This window comes from Leptosomus discolor, chromosome 4 (genome assembly GCF_034619465.1).
Source record: "Leptosomus discolor isolate bLepDis1 chromosome 4, bLepDis1.hap2, whole genome shotgun sequence".
NCBI classification, from domain to species: domain Eukaryota; kingdom Metazoa; phylum Chordata; class Aves; order Leptosomiformes; family Leptosomidae; genus Leptosomus; species Leptosomus discolor.
Window position 1 is genome coordinate 67,648,737 of NC_141394.1, and position 19,662 is coordinate 67,668,398.

General features: G+C 38.2%; 1 protein-coding gene across 2 annotated transcripts in view; it reads left to right on the top strand.

The window, feature by feature from the left end:
* Positions 1-581: 581 nt before the first annotated feature.
* Positions 582-19,662, top strand: part of RAB28 (RAB28, member RAS oncogene family) — a 66,607-nt gene continuing 47,526 nt past the window's right edge. For both annotated transcript variants that reach the window (XM_009954484.1, XM_086464468.1), the window contains exons 1-3: positions 582-659; positions 7,987-8,083; positions 13,359-13,447. In XM_009954484.1, coding sequence (XP_009952786.1) covers positions 582-659; positions 7,987-8,083; positions 13,359-13,447 — 264 coding nt within the window. The remainder of the gene's footprint in view (positions 660-7,986; positions 8,084-13,358; positions 13,448-19,662) is intronic.

Sequence of the window (19,662 nt, forward strand, 5' to 3'; positions counted from 1 at the left end):
GAGGCGGCTGCAGCCAGCATGGCCGTGCAGTCCCCTGGCTGAAACGGGTCACCACTGCCAGGAACCACCGCGGCCAACCGGTTCCCCGCTCCCCGAGGGCCTCCCTCCGGGAACGCCCCAGTTTCCAGCTACCCTTGGTGCGCCCCACGCCGCCCGCCCGGCGGCCGCCGCAGCCTTAGTTACCGCGCGGGGCGGCACTGCGGGGATGAACCACCGCTGCGCGCAGCGGCGAGCCGGGCGGAACCATTCGCCCGGCTCCTGGGGGGGGACACAAGACACACGGAAGTGAAGCCGTCGCGGGTGCCCCCTGCTTGCGCCCGCAGCGGCTCTGAGACTCGTTGCTGTAGCTCCCGCCCGCGAGCTACCCTCTCCCCCTTCCCTCCGCTCTCCCGTTGGTTTCGCCCGGTGCGGGCCATAGCGACGGCGGGCGCGTTGAGGGAAGATGGCGGCTCCGGCCTCTGGACCGCTGCCGGCTCCGTGAGCGGGGCGCTCGCTCCTTTCCCACTTCCCCTCCTCGCTCCTGAACCCCATCCTCCCCGGCAGCCCTCCGTCTCTTCTTCCCCGCCAGGGGCGTAGGGACCATGTCGGACTCGGAGGAGGAGGAGAGTCCGGACCGCCAGCTCAAGCTAGTGGTGCTGGGGGACGGCACCACTGGCAAGGTCAGTGCCGGCCCCCGCCGGCAGCGCCCCGCTCTTCTCTGTCGCCGCGGTGCCCCGAGCCCCCTTCCTGGCCTTCCCCCGGTGAGGAGGGAGCAGCCCGCGGCGGCTTCCAGTCTATCGCGCTGCGTTTGTCGCGATACGCGGCGGCGTGACGCCGGCTGGCTGCTCCCCCTTCACTCGCGGCCCGGCTCTTCTCGTTCTCCCTTGTCTCCCCCGCGTCTGTGGGGCGGGGACGTAGCGGAGAGCCGGGACGGGGCCCCGGCGCTCCCCGGCTGGCCGGCAGAGGCGGGCTCTGCGACGCCGGTGTCCGCTCCCTGCTCGGCAGCGAGACCCCCTGACGGGGTTTCCGTACCCTTGCGGCACCCGAAGAGGCTTGGTCTACAAACGTATGCGGCTTTAACCCAATTTTCTTGAGCCTTAATAAAAGGAGCGGCTAATATACGTCATTACTACGGTGCTGCCTGGTATGGAGTTTCCCATTGATCCCCGTGCGCTGCTGACCGCGCACCGGTGGCGGGTAACGGCTCGTCTGGAGTTGCTGGAATGGCCCGAAGCTGTTCTCGGTGGTTGGCAGTGCCCGGGAGGGGCCGGGGTCGGGGCCGAGCACGTGAATTCGCGGTTTCCGCCGAAACGGGGAGTGGGGATGGTTGGTTAGCAGGGTCTGCAGGTTCTCCCCACTTCAGCTTCAGGGCCGATAACCTCCTGAGGTGGATAGAGCAGTTTGCATCTGTTTGAGTTACTGTTCCAGAGTTTGGAAAGACTTCTGGGTCAATTTAGTTTTTGTTTGTGACTTAACAATTGGTTTTTTTTTTCCTATTATAAACATAATTAAGTACTATTTTTAAAAGCCTGTTTATAAACAAATTATACTTGTCTTTTTAAAAGAGAAATTTTGCCAAAGAGACCAAATATGGCAAAAGAGAGGCTGTTTTCTTAACTGTTAAAATAGGCAGTGATCTTTCCTATACATGTGTGAACATACCTGTTGCCGTATGTAGCCTGGACCCTTTTGTGAGATACACCTGAAAGTAGTCATTTTATTGTATGTTTGAAGAATACAGTTTTTCCTCTATCATTAACTTTTGAAAGGGCAAGGAGGGAGAAAGTCTTCCTGCAAGTCTGCCTGCCTCACAGTTCATATGAAAAGTAGAAATATTCTTGGAGGTGGTTTAAATGAACTGCCTGCCATTAACAGAAATAAGCTCTTAATGAAAGTACGTGCATGGTTTTGCTCACTTACTTATGCAGTGCTCTGTGGAGAAATAAAACATTTTTTTTGTTTGTTTTCAGCAATTCTAAACCCAGTCTGAAGTGGTGTTGTATTCATCTGAGTCAGTAGAGGGGCAATTCCAAGTGACTATGTGATGAGAGTGTAATAAATGCACAGGATTGACAGCTGAAGTGCTGTTTCACTAGTAGCCTTCCCCAGGAGTTTTCCATTCAACTTGAGGAATCCTTTCACTACTGCTGTTCAGCACCTTGTGGCAAGACCTCTCGCCAAACATGGATTTTCAAGTGTTCTTGAGTTTCGATGTATATTTCTGCTGGTTCCTACCTCTCACACGGGAGCTCCCACTCACTGAATCTCCTGCTGACTCTAGGAATCCTGTGCTTCAATGAAGCGCGGTTTATTTTGCATGAGCAGCAGCTATGCTGTGGTGGGTTGCTTTTCCTCCTGTCCCCCCTAGATGATGCTGTAATAGAGGCTTCTTCCAGCTATCCTGATGGCCTAGCAGCAAATTATTTGCAATAATAGATTTATTGTAAGATCTTGTAAAAATAAAGAAGTGATTGAGTCATGGAATGGAAGGATAAAATGTACCTAGTGCTATTTCAAGCACCTCAGAAGACTAAATTGTTGAGGTTCCTCTCCTTTGTTGGCTACTTGTTCCGCTTGTTGAAACGTGTGTATGTCTATATGTTTTCAACTCTAAATAGCCTGCTTCTCACATCTGGTTCACAGCTGGTCTTTACACACATACATACTTAGCCTCTCATTTACTGTGCAAGACCTTGGTTTTTTTTTAATTCCTCTGTTGCTAGGATCATCAGGCAGGAGGAGTGTAAGAAGTAATGGAATATATCTTCGAAGTATTGCATTTTGTGTTTAGTGCGAGATGTTCGCATCTGACTTCTTTCCATTGCTCCCCCTCCTGCCAAAAAAGAAAAAAAAAAAAGAGAAAAAAAAAAAAAAAGTTTTATTTCCTCCCTCTTGGCCATTTGGGGCTGTTTGGTCTTCAGTTTTCCAGCAAAAAAAAATTACATCTTTGTGAGTCAACTGGCTGAAGGTGACTTGCTTTCTTTTTCCTCATCTGTTGTTTAGAAGCAATATGATTCAGGTTCTGTGCTAGGGTGGGTAGCAATTTAAAACCAAATCGGTGTCAGTTCAAGCTAAGGGTAACGTTTATGTTTCCACTAGCTAGGAAATGCTCTATCCATGAGGCAAGGGAGGAATGTTGCATGTCTATTCATTTGTTCTGTGGTGGTTGAATGAATAATTGGATACTTAGAATTTTAAGGGTAGGAATAAGCACTGCTGGAGCAAGCTCTAAGGAGAAAGAGTAAAAAGGGAAGAAGGAATGAAAGTGAGACAGAGTAGAATATGAAAAAGTATTAGGGTAAAATAGAGATGGTAAGAAAATGGTAAATTGTTGAAAAGTTGAGGAAGGCAAGATTGGTTAGTAAGAAGATGATACTGGAGAATCATTTTAATGAACTAGACAAACTAGGAAAAAGATCTGAAAATCGGAAGTGGGGACAATGTTAGATGAAAATAAACAATTATTAATAGCAGTTGGCTTTTTGATTTTGTTTACAGGAAGGAACACATATACATACAGCAGCCTTACGCATCTAGGTTTTAAATCAACCAACTCTTCCCAAGGCAAAATGATTTTCCATTAAAATTATTGGCAGTATTAGTATGAATTGATAAAAATGACATTGTGATCCAGATATTTCTACTCTTGCTGTGCACAGATTGGCTTAACATTGAAGTATATGATGATGCTGGTTCGAGCTAGAACTACTCTGATTTGCTACTGTTGAAAAAGGCTTTGGGCCTCTGGAAGCAAATCTTGGAGCTATTCGTGGGAAGGGAGGTCCTGAAAAGTAGGTGTGCAGGAGGAGCAAAGCTGATGAGATTCTGTCTTTCTGCCACCTGTTGCAGCAACGACTAAGTATGGTAGCAGAAACATCCAACCTTTTCCTTTTCCTCTTAACGACAGATGATGAAAATGAAACAGTGAATGCTTGACCTGGTGTGTCCATTTGCAGGAGCGAAAACGTAGGCTGGAATACAGAGTGGTGTCCTGCTTGCTTTAGGATTTTTTAGGATGCCAGATTTTTAAGCATTGGCCGATTCTGGATCTTGTTACCCATGGGCTCAAAAACTTCATCAATGCTGACTAAAACGTTGTTGGTGTTCAGTCTTGTAAATGTAAAACTGCATCAAGTATCCTGTGCGGATTGGCCTAGTTTGTAGATCCATGTCTAATGTCCAGAAGTCTTAATAATTTTCCCTTTTTGAGTGAACAAAGTTTCATCAGTAGTTAGGAGTGGGATCAAAAGACATCAGCTTCAGATGACAGAACTACTTCCTTTGTTTACAGAATACTTCCCCCACCCCAAGCTGGATGGTGAGAAATTCTTTGTGTTGGACAGTTAGTTTTCATGCTGGTTAAAGCATTTAATCATTTAACCTAGTGTTTCTCTTAATTTTGTCAGTCTTAAAAATTCTTGCCAGTAGGGATAGGACGTGACTGAGGAGTGAATGTTGCTGTGCTTGGAGAAGGGCATTGACGTTCTAGAAGGGAGTGAGGGAAGGGATGGGTACGTGTTGCCTTTTGGAAAGTGGCTTCTCGATTGGCTGGTAAAGTTGGTATGTGAATGGAAATAGCTTCAGAACTATTTGCTTGCATCCCACTGAATTTTTGTTTTAGTTTTTCTTTCTTACAACTACGATACTATACTTTGGCATTGCTTTCTGAAAGCTTTCTTCTGTAGGATTGTACTCAAAAAAATTGTCATTGGCAGGGTTTTCTCTACAAGTTTCCGTGTTGTCCTTATGAGTAGTCAGTCAGAGCTGGCTGCCATTGCTTGTTCTGTTTGACTTTCAATTTGTTGACTTTTCAATTTATTTAATAAATATGTATTTAGGAATAGCTTGTCAGCAGTTTGTACTGTGAGCTGTTGACATTGAAAAATAGAAGCAAGAAATTGTCTTGCCTCGCCTTTGAGGTTTAATTGCATCTTCATTTTTTTTTTCCAAAAAACCTTCCCAAATAGCCCATTGTATTTTGCACTTGGAATACTGTAATTTTTATGTATTACTGCTGTCTTGATTGCTGTGTATTAGGACCCAAAGACGTTTTTTTGTCTAAAAGGAAAGAGTTTGTAATGCCATCCTTCAATAGTGTATCGCTGTTCAGAACAGCATATAAACATTTGCTTTGAAGTATTTAAAACAAACGTGTGAACCTGCCAAACTAGGTCTAATGGGAAGTTTTCTATGAAAGCTGGTGGCCTGGTTGTCTTAGTAGAGATGTGGAGGAACAAGGCCTTCTTGATGTCATGCTGTCTTCTGATCTCTGCATTAATGGCTGAAATTTTATGAATGGAGCGTAATCTTTGTTTTTAAAATGGTCACTGATCACTTGTTCATTTTTACAGTTACGGTTCTACTGAACCATTATTTAACTTTGGTTATTTTTTACATAGGCTGTACCCAACATATCCTTACAGGCAAAACTGTCATGCAGAATCTTTTATGGCAAGGATGACAGAACAATTTTAGGGTTGAAGGGAGTATTTGCATTGTGGAGGTACTTGAATATTCATTGACATAGCTTCTTTGTTCACTGTTGTGGAGAAGTTTGAATGATTACACTTAGTATTTTGTGGATGAATTCTTCTTCTGTGAATAAATAGAGGACTCTAGTCTGGTAATCCAACACCTTTCTTGAGCTTTAACATTTATTAGAAAAATTAAAAAGGAGTTAGTCAATGATTTTCTGCTATAAATTCCTTTGCATTCAAGAGCGCTGTAGAGGAAAACTGTTTAAGAGAACTTTGCCATGCTGTTGATTACTTGCTGCTCTTATTGGTTGGTTGTTAATTGAATGTATGTATGTTGTTTATTTTTACTAACACCCCTGGAAGCCCTCAGGGAATATTGAGTGTCACAGAGTGATAAAGCTAATATTTACTGAGCCCTTAAAACAAGAAGGGAGTAGTTCCTTACTTAATGGGGATCTAAATTAGTGTGTTGGAGAATATAGAATATTATGATATAGTCAGATGATATTTTAAACTGTACTCTGGGTACTGGTTACTTTTCCAAAAGGGAAAGTTTCAAGGAGAAGACTGTATGTTGTATTCCTGCTATGTTCTTAATCTTATCCGCATCTTTAGGGTCATGACAGATTAAAAATAATGTCTTTTTAATCTTGATATGGTAACTATTATGAATAAAAGAATTAGTTCTACTGACTTTTTCAATACTATAGTTTAAATTTGTATTGAATTTTATCTTCTGCATGTTGTTAGTATGACTGTTACATGGTTGTAGGCAGAGGAATCTTCTCACGATTCATCCTCTGTGGTCTTCCACCCTTTCCACAGTGATATAAATATATAAGCATACTCATGCTATTTCTAGTTTGCTTGGGTTTTTTTCCTATTTATTTATTTATTTTTAAGCCTTTTGGGGCTTGAATTCAGTGAAGTAAATGAAAATGTTGCCATAGTCTTTAATTGATTTTTTGGGTTACTTCCTAAACTTCTGATATAAAAAAATAGGTAATTTAATAGTTGAATAAATGTTTGCCTATTCATACTAGAGCTTTAATGCTGGAGCTCTAGTGGTCATGTTTTCATGCAAAAAAAGTGTAAGTTACCTTTTCTTCCTGTGAACATTTGACATTATTATTATAATTTCAGGCTTTGTTAAAACCATTCTATTAACAGAACTTGCCTGTTCTCAGGGGGGTTGGAACTAGATGATCTTTGAGGTCCCTTCCATCCCAAGCCATTCTATGATTCATTTTTCAGAACTATTTGCATTATTTTGCTGTTGCATTTTTAACTAAATGTGTTCTAACAGCGCTTTCCAATAACAAGTGATGTGACTCGTCTCTTCAGGTCTTGATAAATGGAAACCTGGCAAGAAAAATTCCTTGCCAATTTTGAGTTTTCTCTGACAGCATAAGGGTTTTGTGAGGCTGTTAGCCCTTTTTCCCCCTATATATGTAAATGCATATTTAGATTTTTTTTTTCCCCTACAATTACTTTGTTTTTATATTTTCAGATGTCATGTCAACAAGAGATTTGTGTGTGCCACCATTTTGATGTAGGATGTGTTTTATCAATGTGACATTCGTTTTTAATAGTGTTTTGTTTTTTCAACAATACATACTTTTGTATTCTTTATAATTGCACCTCGCTTTTCTCCTTTCCTTTTTCTTAACCTTGGATTGTGGGGCTTTAAAAATTTTTTTTTCTTTCCCTTTTCTTTTCTTTTTTTTTTTTTTTCTCCTCGCATGGAGAACTTAAATTGCTAGGGAAAGAATGTAAACGCCTTGCTTCATTATTTTATGTAGGTTAGTGGTGTATCCTTTTAGCAGTGTGTAGTAAAAGCTGATTCTTAGGTCAACAGTATATTGGTCTACTTTCATAAATCCACAAAATATAAATTAAAGGAATAAGTTTCCAAAGTTCTACTTGAAGGAATGATTCTGCGAATGTGCGTTCTTAACACAAATTTAGTTTTTTTCTGTGTAAATGAAAGAATTCTTCCTATCTTAGACCTCATGTATCCCTGATCCTGAAACTTTGATGTACAGTGGCAGGAATCTTGCCATGCTTTGGAGCCCCCATGGGACTTCTCACTGTGCTGATCTCTGTTCCCTCCCCCTAAGCTGTTTTGGGATCATGGTGTTCTGTACTGGGGTAAGACCCTTGTTTTGGAAATGAATGGTTTTTAAAAATAGTAAGTTCTTCAGGTATGGATAGTGTCACTTAGATTAGTGTCAGTTTGAGTGTACTAATGATATCTTGTTCAAATCTGTGTAATTTGTAGTATGAAGATCACAGTATCTTTGAAATACAAAGGAAATACATGCCTTGCTGCTTCTTGCATAAATTAGTAGCCTTTGCCACCTCCTCTTAATATGTTGAAGTTGGCTGGAGTGCTTGTCAACCCAAATCTATGAACGCTGTCAGCATGCATTGATTTAAAAAATGCTTAATTGTATTTCATACCTCTGGTTTAACGTCAAGGTTTTTTCTGTTTAAAATGACAACTTAACTTGATATTGTTCTGTTTCAGACATCCTTAGCCACACGTTTTGCCCAAGAAACATTTGGAAAACAGTACAAACAAACCATAGGACTGGACTTCTTCTTGAAAAGGATAATATTGCCAGGTAAGAGACTAAAAACTAACACTGGAAGGTTGGGCAGCAGTAAGACTTGCAGAAACAGATTCTTCAAAGTAACATATACTAAATAAGCTTAGTACAGTGCTTTTTGTGGCAAAGTAAGGTAGATTATTCAGAGCAAACTTTGTTTTTATGTTCTCGCCAGGTAACAAAGGATTATGCATTTGCAACCTATATCTTTAAGTAGAACACAGAATTCAAGTGAAAGGAATGCTATCTATTTTCAGGATTTTTATTATCTCTACTTGAGTGTACTCGCTGTTGTTCATGTGGGTAGTGTAACATACAACAATGAAATGTAACTTTAAGTATATTCATTGAGAAAATAAGGATGTTTTGAAAGAAATAGATTTTATTTTTTTAATGAAATATACAACTTGTATTTGAGTTGTGTGAGAGGAGGATAATGCAGCTATGGAATCGCAGTGCTCTAATATGTGAATGCTGTTTTATGCAAGGCAGCATGAAATTGCTGGCATTTAATAGACCACTAAAATTTAGGGTCCCTCGGCACTCATAAAAATACAGTTTGAGCATTCAAGATGTTTCACTTCACGATGGCAAAGAAACTATTTAGATGCCAGTTGCAGCACACTGCATGGAAAATGCAAAGAAATAATTAAAAAAGAATAGTTGCTGATAGTTTGTGTCCCAGCAGCTGGGGGCTAGAAATAAGTGTTTTCATTGATTTGTGGTTGCTCAGTTTCTAAGTATGAAAGTATTTCATTAAATGCATTTTCTTCAGGCATCAGAAATCAGAAGATATTAGAAAAAGTGTGTGTAAGTATTAGAAGTTGTAGTGAGATTTGATAAAGTTGATGCAAGTTCTGTAGCTCTGTCTTTTTTTTCCTTGGGGGTGGGGGGGCGGTGAGGGAAGCAAACCCAGAAATAAAGCATTTTAGCTATGACCTGAAGTTATAGAGAAATATATACAGTTCTTGAACTTATTTTAATAAAATTATATTGCCTATAATTTCTTGATTGTGTTTATATATTTTCTTAAGTGAAACAGAATAATATTTTTAGTCTATTCCTGCATTCACTATTTTGATTTGGCCATTTTGCTGTACTTTTTTTATTATCTGGTGAGTGATAAAGTACCAAATTTCAGTGCTTATTTCTCCATAAAATCAACAGAGTAATTTTTTTATTGTCCTACTCATGCCTCTAAAATTACCAGTGTGCATAATACTTAACAGCAGTACTTGCAAGTGGAATATGTACACAAATCATGCAGTGTGCATGCTGAGAACTTGTATTTTGCAAGTTTTTTTCCAGCTGTTAAGCGTACAGAAGCTAATAGTACATTACTGGGGTTCTAAATATTCTTGTTGAGTAGAAAATTTGGAAAATTATCAGCTATCGATTCATTCATGTTTTGCGTTCTTCTAGTTTATTTTATGATAAAATCAGATGTAGATGAAAATAGCACCAAACCAGCAACAAAGTCTGTACATCTATTTTCCTCATTTATCATTAGAAAATAGTAGCATTCATGGAATGTATTCATATTCAGGAAGAAGCATTTTTCTGTAGATTGTCATTCTGGTTTTGCCTGTATATGTGTTTAGGTATATATGGATTTCTGCGTTTTGTAGGTAAGCTGAGCTGGTGGTGGGGAGTGAGAGGGAAGGAAGAGAGAGGGAGAGAGGTAAAATTTCTAAATACTGGAGTGGGAAACGTTGCTTAAGTAAGCGGATTTTTCCAATTTCTTGATTAGTTCTGGTTTTGCAGAGCTGCTATGTTTACTTTAAATGTTAATTCATACTGCTGCACAGAAATTATGATGTGTATATCAGTAGGAAAAAAGCCTCAATTTCTCTTATTTAGAAGGAGAATTGATGAATAACTGGTTCAGTATTTGAATTTTATTTTCTTCTTTAAATGTAAGCAAAGATTTCAGAAGTTAAAATTACTCATTTCTAGAATTACGCAGAAGTTTACATTAGGTCACATTAGAAATGCATTTTAGCTTGTAAAATAAAGTACCGTTTTCCTGTTTTTTTGGCCTTTTTAAAATAAAAGCTGTATTTGTCCCTAGTGTTATTAACTGATGCAGTTTTGCAGTGAAAAAAAAAAATTACTTGGTAAAACAATATGGTTTAATACAAATAGTAATTTTGATTAAGTTTGAATAATATGATAGTGTTCTACTGTTGGCAAATTCTCTTCATGCAATTTGTTCAAAATATTTTTTTCAAATGCAAATCACTTTCAGTGTATTTATTGATGTAGTATCTTGTATAGTCTGGGTGCAACCATGGTGTAGATTTTACTGCTTAAATAGTTTATCTGTTAGTCAGAGGGTCTGCTGATAGAGATTCTTAAGAGCTATAGTCAAATACTTTTAGGAGGGTTGTGGATGCAGTCCAGTAAACAGGATTCTTCTGTTAAAAGGATTATTTTTTTTAGGTCATTAGTACAAAAAGTGGGCAGATTCACATTTTTAGTTCTATCTTGACTATGCAGCACTTTAATTAAGGTTAACCAATGCACACAGTATACTTCTGCAGGATCACTACTGAATCAGCCCGGTGGCTTCAGTTCATGCCAGAAACAGTCTAGATAACCAAGGTAACACAGTGCAGGTATTTTAACCTTGCACTTATGTGCATTTTCTACAGAGTAAAGAAGTGCTAGTGTTTTCTTATTCCAATCAGTGTATTACGTATTATTTTTATGGGATTCTTCAGTTGTTCTTGTTGGTATGTTAAAATGGTTTCTAAGAACTGTCTTATTATATGTGGTTTATTTTTGTTTTGTTGTCATTCTCCAGTTTGTATGTTCTTCTTAAATCTATGAAAAAATAGAAGATTTCAAACTCTGCAGAAAACTTCATGTGCTACTGTCATTCATAGTTGTTAATTAAATATTTGTTAAGCAAATTGTCCAGAGTTTTTCCTTCTCTAAGAATAATCCTAACACCCTTCTTTCTCCCTCAATCTAAGCACAAAGCAAATATCACAGGACCTAACTGAAGAAAAGGGAAAATGAAGCATTTTGCATTGGAGATGATCAGTATGAATTTCAGTAGTTAGTGAGGTCTTAATTAAGAACCACTTCACCTACATGAACATTCCAACCTTTTTTCCTCAGTTTCTTTTTTTTTCTATTTTTAATGAAGGAAAGTAAATAATTTGTAATAGTAGATTTTTAAGTTAAACAGTCACTGTTAGACCATTTAATTTAACTTCCTGTATTAAAGTTTCAGAGATGATTTCATACAGTTATCCAGATACTAAGCCCAGTGTGCTGTGTATGATTACTACTCTTAGGAGGAAAAATGAAGTTAGAAACTTTTTAAAGCATTTGAACACAAAATTAGGCATCTGAAAATTGTTGAGTTTGAAAGTGATAATATTTATAAAGCTTTTTTTTTTTTTCAAATAGCTGGTATGAATGACATGGTGAATTTTCAGTAGAATACATACGACCAAGTTAGAAGTGGAAAACTGCAGCATGGTGAGCTTTTGAGCATGTTTAGTTTGTTTACCTGCTGAGGATGCGTAGTCATTTCAGACTACGGATTGATCAGTATATCCATGCCAGATGCTTTATGGAAGACTTTCCTGCATTGTTTGCAGTCACGTATGTTGTAAGCTTTAAAATAGTTAGTTAATACATAGTATATGCACTTCAAACAAATATTTTTTTTTTTAATTCTGTGAAATGTTGCCTTTTTTGAACTGGAGTGTTTATGATGCATTTACTAAGCTTCATGTAGAAATTCTTTATCTTTGTATTAGGTAAACCTCAGTGTAGCTTAAAAGTACTATGAATAGACTGTCTCACATTTGTCTTTACGTATTTGAGACCAAAGCAGCAGTTTAGGAAATCTGCGCTTTTAACCAGATTAAAGCAAGTTGCATCATAAAAATATAATGTGGTATATTTAATACCACAAGTAGTGTATAGTCAGTCGTATAGTTCTAATTTGCTGTTTATATTCACTGAGTGCTGGCATATATTTCCATGGAGCACGCTCACTTGCATAACTAATGTGAGTGTCTTAATTATAGATTGATGGCTGAATAGATCACATTGTGTAAGGTTGTTAATAATGTAAGATAGTTGAATTAAGAGTATATCCTTCTTAGCAGCCCAAAATATTGTGGTTTTTTTTTCACTTGACTCTCAATTGTGATGTGGAATTTGTTGCAATTTTTTTTTAAATCCAGGAATAAAATCAATAGGCAGTTCTGATTATTTGTGAGTATGTAGAATCGTTATTAATGTGTAAGTCATGTGAGTTGTATGTTGATTAGAAAAAAATTTTATCAGACTGTATTAGAGTTTGGTGCTTCCAGGTAATCAGTTCAGTTCTGAACAGTTCTCACCATGCAAAATGAGGCAAATTATACTTTAATATGTTTGTATGCATCTGGTGACATATATTGCTGTGTGTGTAAGTTTAGTCTTTGGGTTTCTGAGTTGTTAGCTTGCAGAATATGTATGACTTGTAGGATACTAAATATTCTGTATTTACACTGATTTTTTTTGTTACTTTCTTTTTGAAAAGCTGTTAACAGTTTCAACATAGCTTGGAGACTGTTCAGAGTAGAAAGGGAGAACTATTCTTGGTGTGAATTCTTTAAAGATGAAATTATGTAAATCATGTCCATTTTAGTTGCTTGCTTTGGGGTGGTGGGTGGAGGAAATAATAATGGTTTGCATCCTCAACTTAGGTATGTGTCAGTATTTCCATTTTTTTAATGTCACCTATGTAATTCTTTAAGTGTATAGTACTGAAACCATCACTACCAACATACAGTTACTGTGCAGGTTTTTGCCCGCTTCTAGATTTGTAAAGAAAAATTGGAGGGGGTGGGGAGAGGGACACAGACTATGAAATAATGGGGTTAAGTTGGCATTAATTGGATTACATTTCAAATCCAAGTACCGCACTATAGAACTTTCTCTGTAAAGTTTTACGTGTTTCTTCAGTGAAGTGTGTTATATAATTTCTAGTCAGGAATGTTATACTTTATGCACTTCCAATTATTTTCTGTTAATATTAAATATGGTAATATTTAGCTATGGTTGTACTGCATGTTAATGACTTAGCTGGACACAGGTGACTTTTTTCCAAATGATAGTCATCTTTGGGTTGAAATTTAGTTACTATTTATTGTATATTTGTAAAAAGCTATTGCTGTTGATATGCTAGAGCTGCATTACCTGCCGTGATAATATATCTTTGATTTTGTTTGTGTCTAAATTTTTCCAGGTTACACAGTATCTGTATCATTTTCTTTTTCAGGAAATTTGAATGTTACTCTTCAAGTGTGGGATGTAGGGGGGCAAACGATAGGAGGCAAAATGCTGGATAAATATATTTATGGAGCTCAGGTACAGTATAAGTGATGATAATTGTATAAATAAAAATTATATAAAAGTCATTGAAACTTTATTCTTAAAATTGTACGTATCTTACAAGTTGTTGTTTTGTAGCTCTTAAAAATGTTGAATCTCTGCTTAACATAAACTTAATTGATATTAATGTGCAAGTTAATTTTGGTATGTAGTTAATTTTTTAGAGCTGCTTAAAAAGCAGTGCAAGGGAGTGTGCATTTGTAGATCCGAATAAGTCCCAAGAACAGATGTATGTTTCCATGCTTTGTGTCTTTTGTTAAGGAAAGCAATCATAGTAAATAGTAAAGGCTATTTGGATATCCACGTGGTAGATATAGTGGCTGCTTTTAGAACAGATGCCTCCTGGGGGGAAGAAGTAGAAGGAGGAAATTAAGAGCAATCCTACACCATTAAACTCATACATGCAACTGGGGTTATAAAAGGGCAAACAAAAGGAGGCAACCAGGTAGCTAAATATTTTTGCAGAACTTCTATCCAATGAAAATTAATTTTATCTTGAGGTTAACTAAGCAACTTAAAGTGAATGGTAGGATTAAGTAAGAGCTAAATATTATAACAGTATCTTGAGTTATGAGGTGATTTAGGAGGACGTACTGTACGCCAGACTTCTTAACTGGAGTGAACCTAAAATGTACTCTGTGCTTTAATTTGGAGTTTGTAATGAGAACAGTACGTGTAACGTGTTTTGTTATATAATATTTTATTTATCTGAAAAGACAACAAATGAACTTATTTTTTTTCCCCTAATACTTTAAGCAATAGGAACATGGAGTCCTAAAACTTTTATTGGACAGAAACTTTGAACTAATAAGTACAGCATGGGAGTGGCTAGTTAAGAAGATTAGAACTTAATAAGATAAAGACAAACTTGTCAATCTAACGTTTTGTCACTTTCAAAAAATGTCTAAATGTTTTTAGCTGTTGCATCTGGTTTATAGCATTTCCTTATTTTTTAATAAAAAACATTTTGCTGCCTTGTTAAAGTTAAACCAAGCAACAGGAGAAAGTGGCTTCCATGACAGAGAGAATTTGATTAATCGCAAATTGTTGCCATATGCCCAAAGTAAACTCAATGAAGGAAATAAAAGGCTATTAACTTTTTCCGTATTGAATTTGGTGATAAACTTCTTAGGAGTTTCTTATCAGCAAGCACCAGTGCCCTAAAGTAGAGAAAGAGTTGCTATCAATAAGCCTAAAGTTACAAAAGTTTGATTTTTGTCATTCTGAGCACATGAACAAAAGAACTCTACATCCAAGCTCTTCTCCTTCAGTTCTCCCCCAACCCTCATTGTAACCGTAATTTTTTTAATGAACTAGTGGCTGTTCTCTCCCATTGTTGGCATGTATTGTCAATGTCTGTAAAGGCTTCTTATCATCACAGCTGACTTGTAACACACTTTTCTATTAGCTTTGTAGAAGCACCTGTTCAAGACACATAAAACTATCTTTATTGTCATCTATTCATGAAACACCATGGACAAGTCAGAAAGGCACTGCTTTCAGCTTGTTCCTAGGCAGAAGCTTATTTCATGTTTAACATCTGTAACTTCATAGAAGAAAAAGAGGAAAGATAAGATAGAACAGGTAGGAGTATTTAGAAAGAAAAATCCTTCTAAATGTATATAAAGATTCCTGTGAATGGACAGCAAAGTGGCAAGAAAGTAATTGGGAAGAGCTAGCATGGAAGTAGCAAGGGTAAATTGTGCCCAGCCAACTTGATTGCCTTCTGTGGTTAGATGATTGGCTATGTGGGGAGGAGAGCAGTGAATACCATTTACCTTGACATCGGCAAGGCTTGTGACATAATCTCCCATAATATTATTACAGACAAAACTGTAGAGATACAGATTGGACAGGTGGACCATAAGGTGACTGAAAAACTGAATGGACAGCTGGACTTAAAGGGAGGTCTGGCCCATAGCTCAGTGTCTTACTGGTGCCTGATTATAAGTTGTATTCCTTAGGCGTTGGCCATATCTTTTATTAATTCTTTGAATAATGAAACAAAACATTCTAAGTTTGCAAATGACAACAGAATGGGGAAGAATGGTCAATATGCTGGAGGATAGGGGTGCTATTGAGAGAGACTTACTAACTGAAGGAATGGACTAACAGAAACCTTGTGAAGTTCATTGAAGACAAATGCGAAGTCCTACACCTGGGACAGAATAACCTTATGCAGACTGGGAATCAATTGCTGAGGAATCATCTAGAGCTGATTAATGGACTGGAGCATCTCTCCTATATGAGGAAAGTCTGAGAGAACTTGGACTGTTCAACCTGGAGAAGAGAAGGCTCAGGAGGATCTTATCAATGTATATAAATACCTGAAGAGAGTGTGCGAAGAAGATGGAGCCAGGATCTTTTCAGTGGTGCCCAGTGACAAGATAAGAGGCAACAGGCACAAACTGAAACACAGGAGGTTCCCTCTGAACATCAGGAAACACTTTTTTATTGTGAGGGTAACCAAGGACTCGCGCAGGTTGCCCAGAGAAGTTGTAGAGCCTCCATCCTCAGAGATGCTCCGAAGCCATCTGGACATGGTCTTGGGCATCTGGTTTTGAGTGACACTGCTTGAACAGGGGCATTGGACCAAACAACCTCTAGAGGTCCCTTCCAACTTCAGTCGTTCTGTGAGATGGCTTTGGAGAAAAGGCAGGGGATCTGCTGGAAAGAAAACAGTTAAATGGGAGTCAGCAGTGCACCATTGCAACAGTAAAAGCTACCTGAATACTGGGCTGCATTAGTAAGAATGAAGTAGGCAAATCTCAGAAAGTGATTATCAGCCACTCTGACGTTTTTGAGGCTACCTTTGGAGTATTGTGTTCGGTTTTGGGATCCCCAGCACAAGAAAGCCTTTAAAATATTGGAGTAACTCTAGTGATGGTTGCTACAAAAGAAGTACGTGTACTTATGGTGTGTTGCACTTGGTCAGCATGTGTGGTGCAACTGGGATTTTAAACATCTTGTTTGTAAAGTACACAAGCTGTGCTCGTACACATAGAGTAGAAGATTTGGATCTGTTGCATAAATTGTGTTCATCTGCCTGTGTTCTCCAAACCTAAATAATTCAGATTTAAAGTACGTGTGTAGAATAGCTTGTGGCATGCCTACAGTACGCATCATGCTTTTATCCAGTATTTGCAGATGCCCATAACCTTGTATAGTCTTCATCTGCGTGATCATCCTGAGATCTGGAAATCACAAGGGCTGAATTATTGGTTTTCTGCTCAGAAATCCAAATGTGTGATAGACCTAGTATAAAATACTATGACCAGCTGGAAATGGAAGTTTTGAAATTCTACAGCAACTGAAAGGGTTATCTGCACTCTACAGTTCACTTGATTTCCGTTGAAATTTGATGAGGATACCAGGAGGAGTAAGTGGAGCATCCATCTGTACTTTGCTGCAAACCTTGCTACTGGAGGTTTCCTTCTCTTTGAGTGAGAGCTGAATCAATTCTTTAGGCTAGATCTTTTGGTTAAGTTACTGTTAAGGTGTCATTTTCTTGACCGAGATCCCTCATTTATTGTGCCTTGCTTTAAAATAAGAGTGCCAGATAGGAGGATGAGAACCTTCTTAATTTGCTTGCATGGTTGCAGTTGGAGAAATTGCAATTCACTTGCTGTCTTGAAGCAGTGGCTTTCCCCCCCGTCCATGTTTTTTCTCTGCTGTTGCTCATCCAGAACAATACAGTTGCTACATCCCATCTTGGTAGCTGAATTTTACTGGTGGGTCAGAACAACTGACCCATCAAAGGTGCAAACAGACAGCTTTCTGTCAGTGTTGATTAAAACAGAGATCTCAGAATTGAGAGTGGCAAAGAGTAATCGTATAGTCAGTTACCACAGCTGAACTGATAGACAGTAGTTCATTCAGTTATGGCGACTCAACGTGTGTATTTGAGTGGCCATATCTTCAGTATCAGCAAAGACAACAGTGGTTAAGTGTATGTAGACTGTAAACTGTTTTCACTTGTAAAAATAGCATTTCTGCAGACGTGCAAAATACCATAATGAAGTTACTCTTTGCTAAAATGAATATTCTGTGACTAGAAAAAACACTTAGAATTTTGGTCTGACATATTTCATGAGTATTAATTAAATTTGAAAATTTATTTAGTTCCTTCATACTAAAGTCAGTCATAGGATAAGGGCAGCTGAGGATAAACCTGAAGAAGAAAACATTGTTTTAATTAGTGTTTTCTGTAGCTTTCTTTTATTGTGACAAATCTTGACACCTTTTAAATGTTCATTGTCTAATGTGAATATATTGGCTGGTTACAACACTTCTATGATAGCAGTTCTGCTGTATAATAGCACTGCTGCTGTTTGCATGATAAATATTTCAGAACCACTCCCATCTCTTACCTGTAATTGCTGTCCCTACCCACATATCAAGTTTAAAGTATCCCTAAGAGCTGGCATACACTACCTCATAAATTGGCTTGTTAATAGAATAAGAGTACTGCAGACTCTACCTTCTCCAGAGACCAGCAAATAATTTCTGCAGTATTCTCAGTTTCCAGTGACCTATTTTTGAAAATACTCTATAATTCCAAAACAAAAAGCACTCACATATGCACTAATGTAGGCAAAATGTCTCTCTTACTAGAGTGCAATTATGCAAGCAGGGACTATTTGCCACGTTGCTGGAGACTAGAGAATTAACGTGCTGTTCTTGGCATGTTGTCTGCCATGTGTTTCAAACCTTTTTCATGGCAGGGAAATGCACTACTTTTGTGTAAAAAGGCTAGTGTTAATTTTCCACCTTAATTCCTCATGCATAATAGGGAAGCAACAGCTTTTATACTGTTTACTCATTCTGTACTCCATATACTGCAAGTTTGTGGAAAGTATGTTTATTTTTGTGAAAGCAATGATGGAGTTTCTACGTTGAATAAAAAAAGGTGAAATAAATTTTAGCTATGAAATTATGACTAGTCCTTCATTAATTATCTATATAATACTAGGTTGCTTATATAGTGCTGTTGTGGCAAAAATTTAAGCAAGAAGTATTCTTTATGACCTGGATGCTGTGCTGCCTTTTTTGCATCTCTGAGATGTCATACCTGCCATCTTTGTTTTTTCAGTATAGCAATACTGACAAGATTCAAAAAAAGAATGGTGAAGAAAAGAGTATGCTTTAGAGGCAGTGTTTTAGATCATGGAGAAAGGGACCAAAAGGAAGTTATGTGAGCTAGCTGTGAACTTTGTTCGATGATTTCTTTCATGGTAAATCCACTGTGAATACTCTTTCTCCCAAAGGTGTAGGTAGGCTGCAGTTGGCTATAGGACATGTAGCAGAGTAGTATTTTGGTGAAGAATTAGTTAGAAACAGAGTTGGCCAACCTTGAATGCTCAGATTCTATTAACTTTATCTTACATCTAACTCTGACTAAACTCTTCAGTGATGAAGATGGTTTAGATAGTCAGCTCTGCCTTTCTGCAGGGTGGTGAGAGAACTTGACTGCTGGTGAAAGAAGTCTACCATGTGCTGTTTCTCATTTACAGCTTTCGGCCTTATGTCTGGGGTTTTTTTAGGCTTTACAGTACCTGTCCTTCAGCTGGAGTTTCTTCTTTTCCACTGCATTTAATAACATCAGTATGTCCCTCCTAGAACAAGGCTTGTATTATGAAAGACAAATATACACATGCACAGGCATTTGAGTAGTTATAAAAGGAGTCAGGAGAAATTAACTGAGATGTGAGATATTAAGGAATAAATTGTACGAAAGTTGGAAGAGGGAAGCGAATGTTTAATATTCGATTTGATTAGTAGAGTAAAGGAGGAAAGATAGCAAGGGAGAAGGTGGGTGTCATAATTCTTAATTTCCTTGAAGGATCTGGTGAAAGCTGTTCCTCAGAAGTTAATAGCAGCCGTATAAATGTAAGGAACAGGAGCTCATGTTGCCAAGAAGTTGATGGCACTGAACGAAAAGAGGTAGATTTGTATTGCTGTCATAGTGAAATAAGAATTGAAGAGATCTCAGTAGGATCTGTTGCCCTCCTCCAGAGCGGTACTGTATAATGTCTATTTCATTTTTCTCAACCTTCAAAAATCCTCCAGTGTTAGTGACTCTGCTATCCCTGAAGGCAGTGTGTTTCAGAGCTTTGCTATTCTTATTGTCTAAATGTGGTGGTGTGGTGTGGTTTTTGTTTTTTTTTTTTTTCCTAGTATGTACCCTTGCT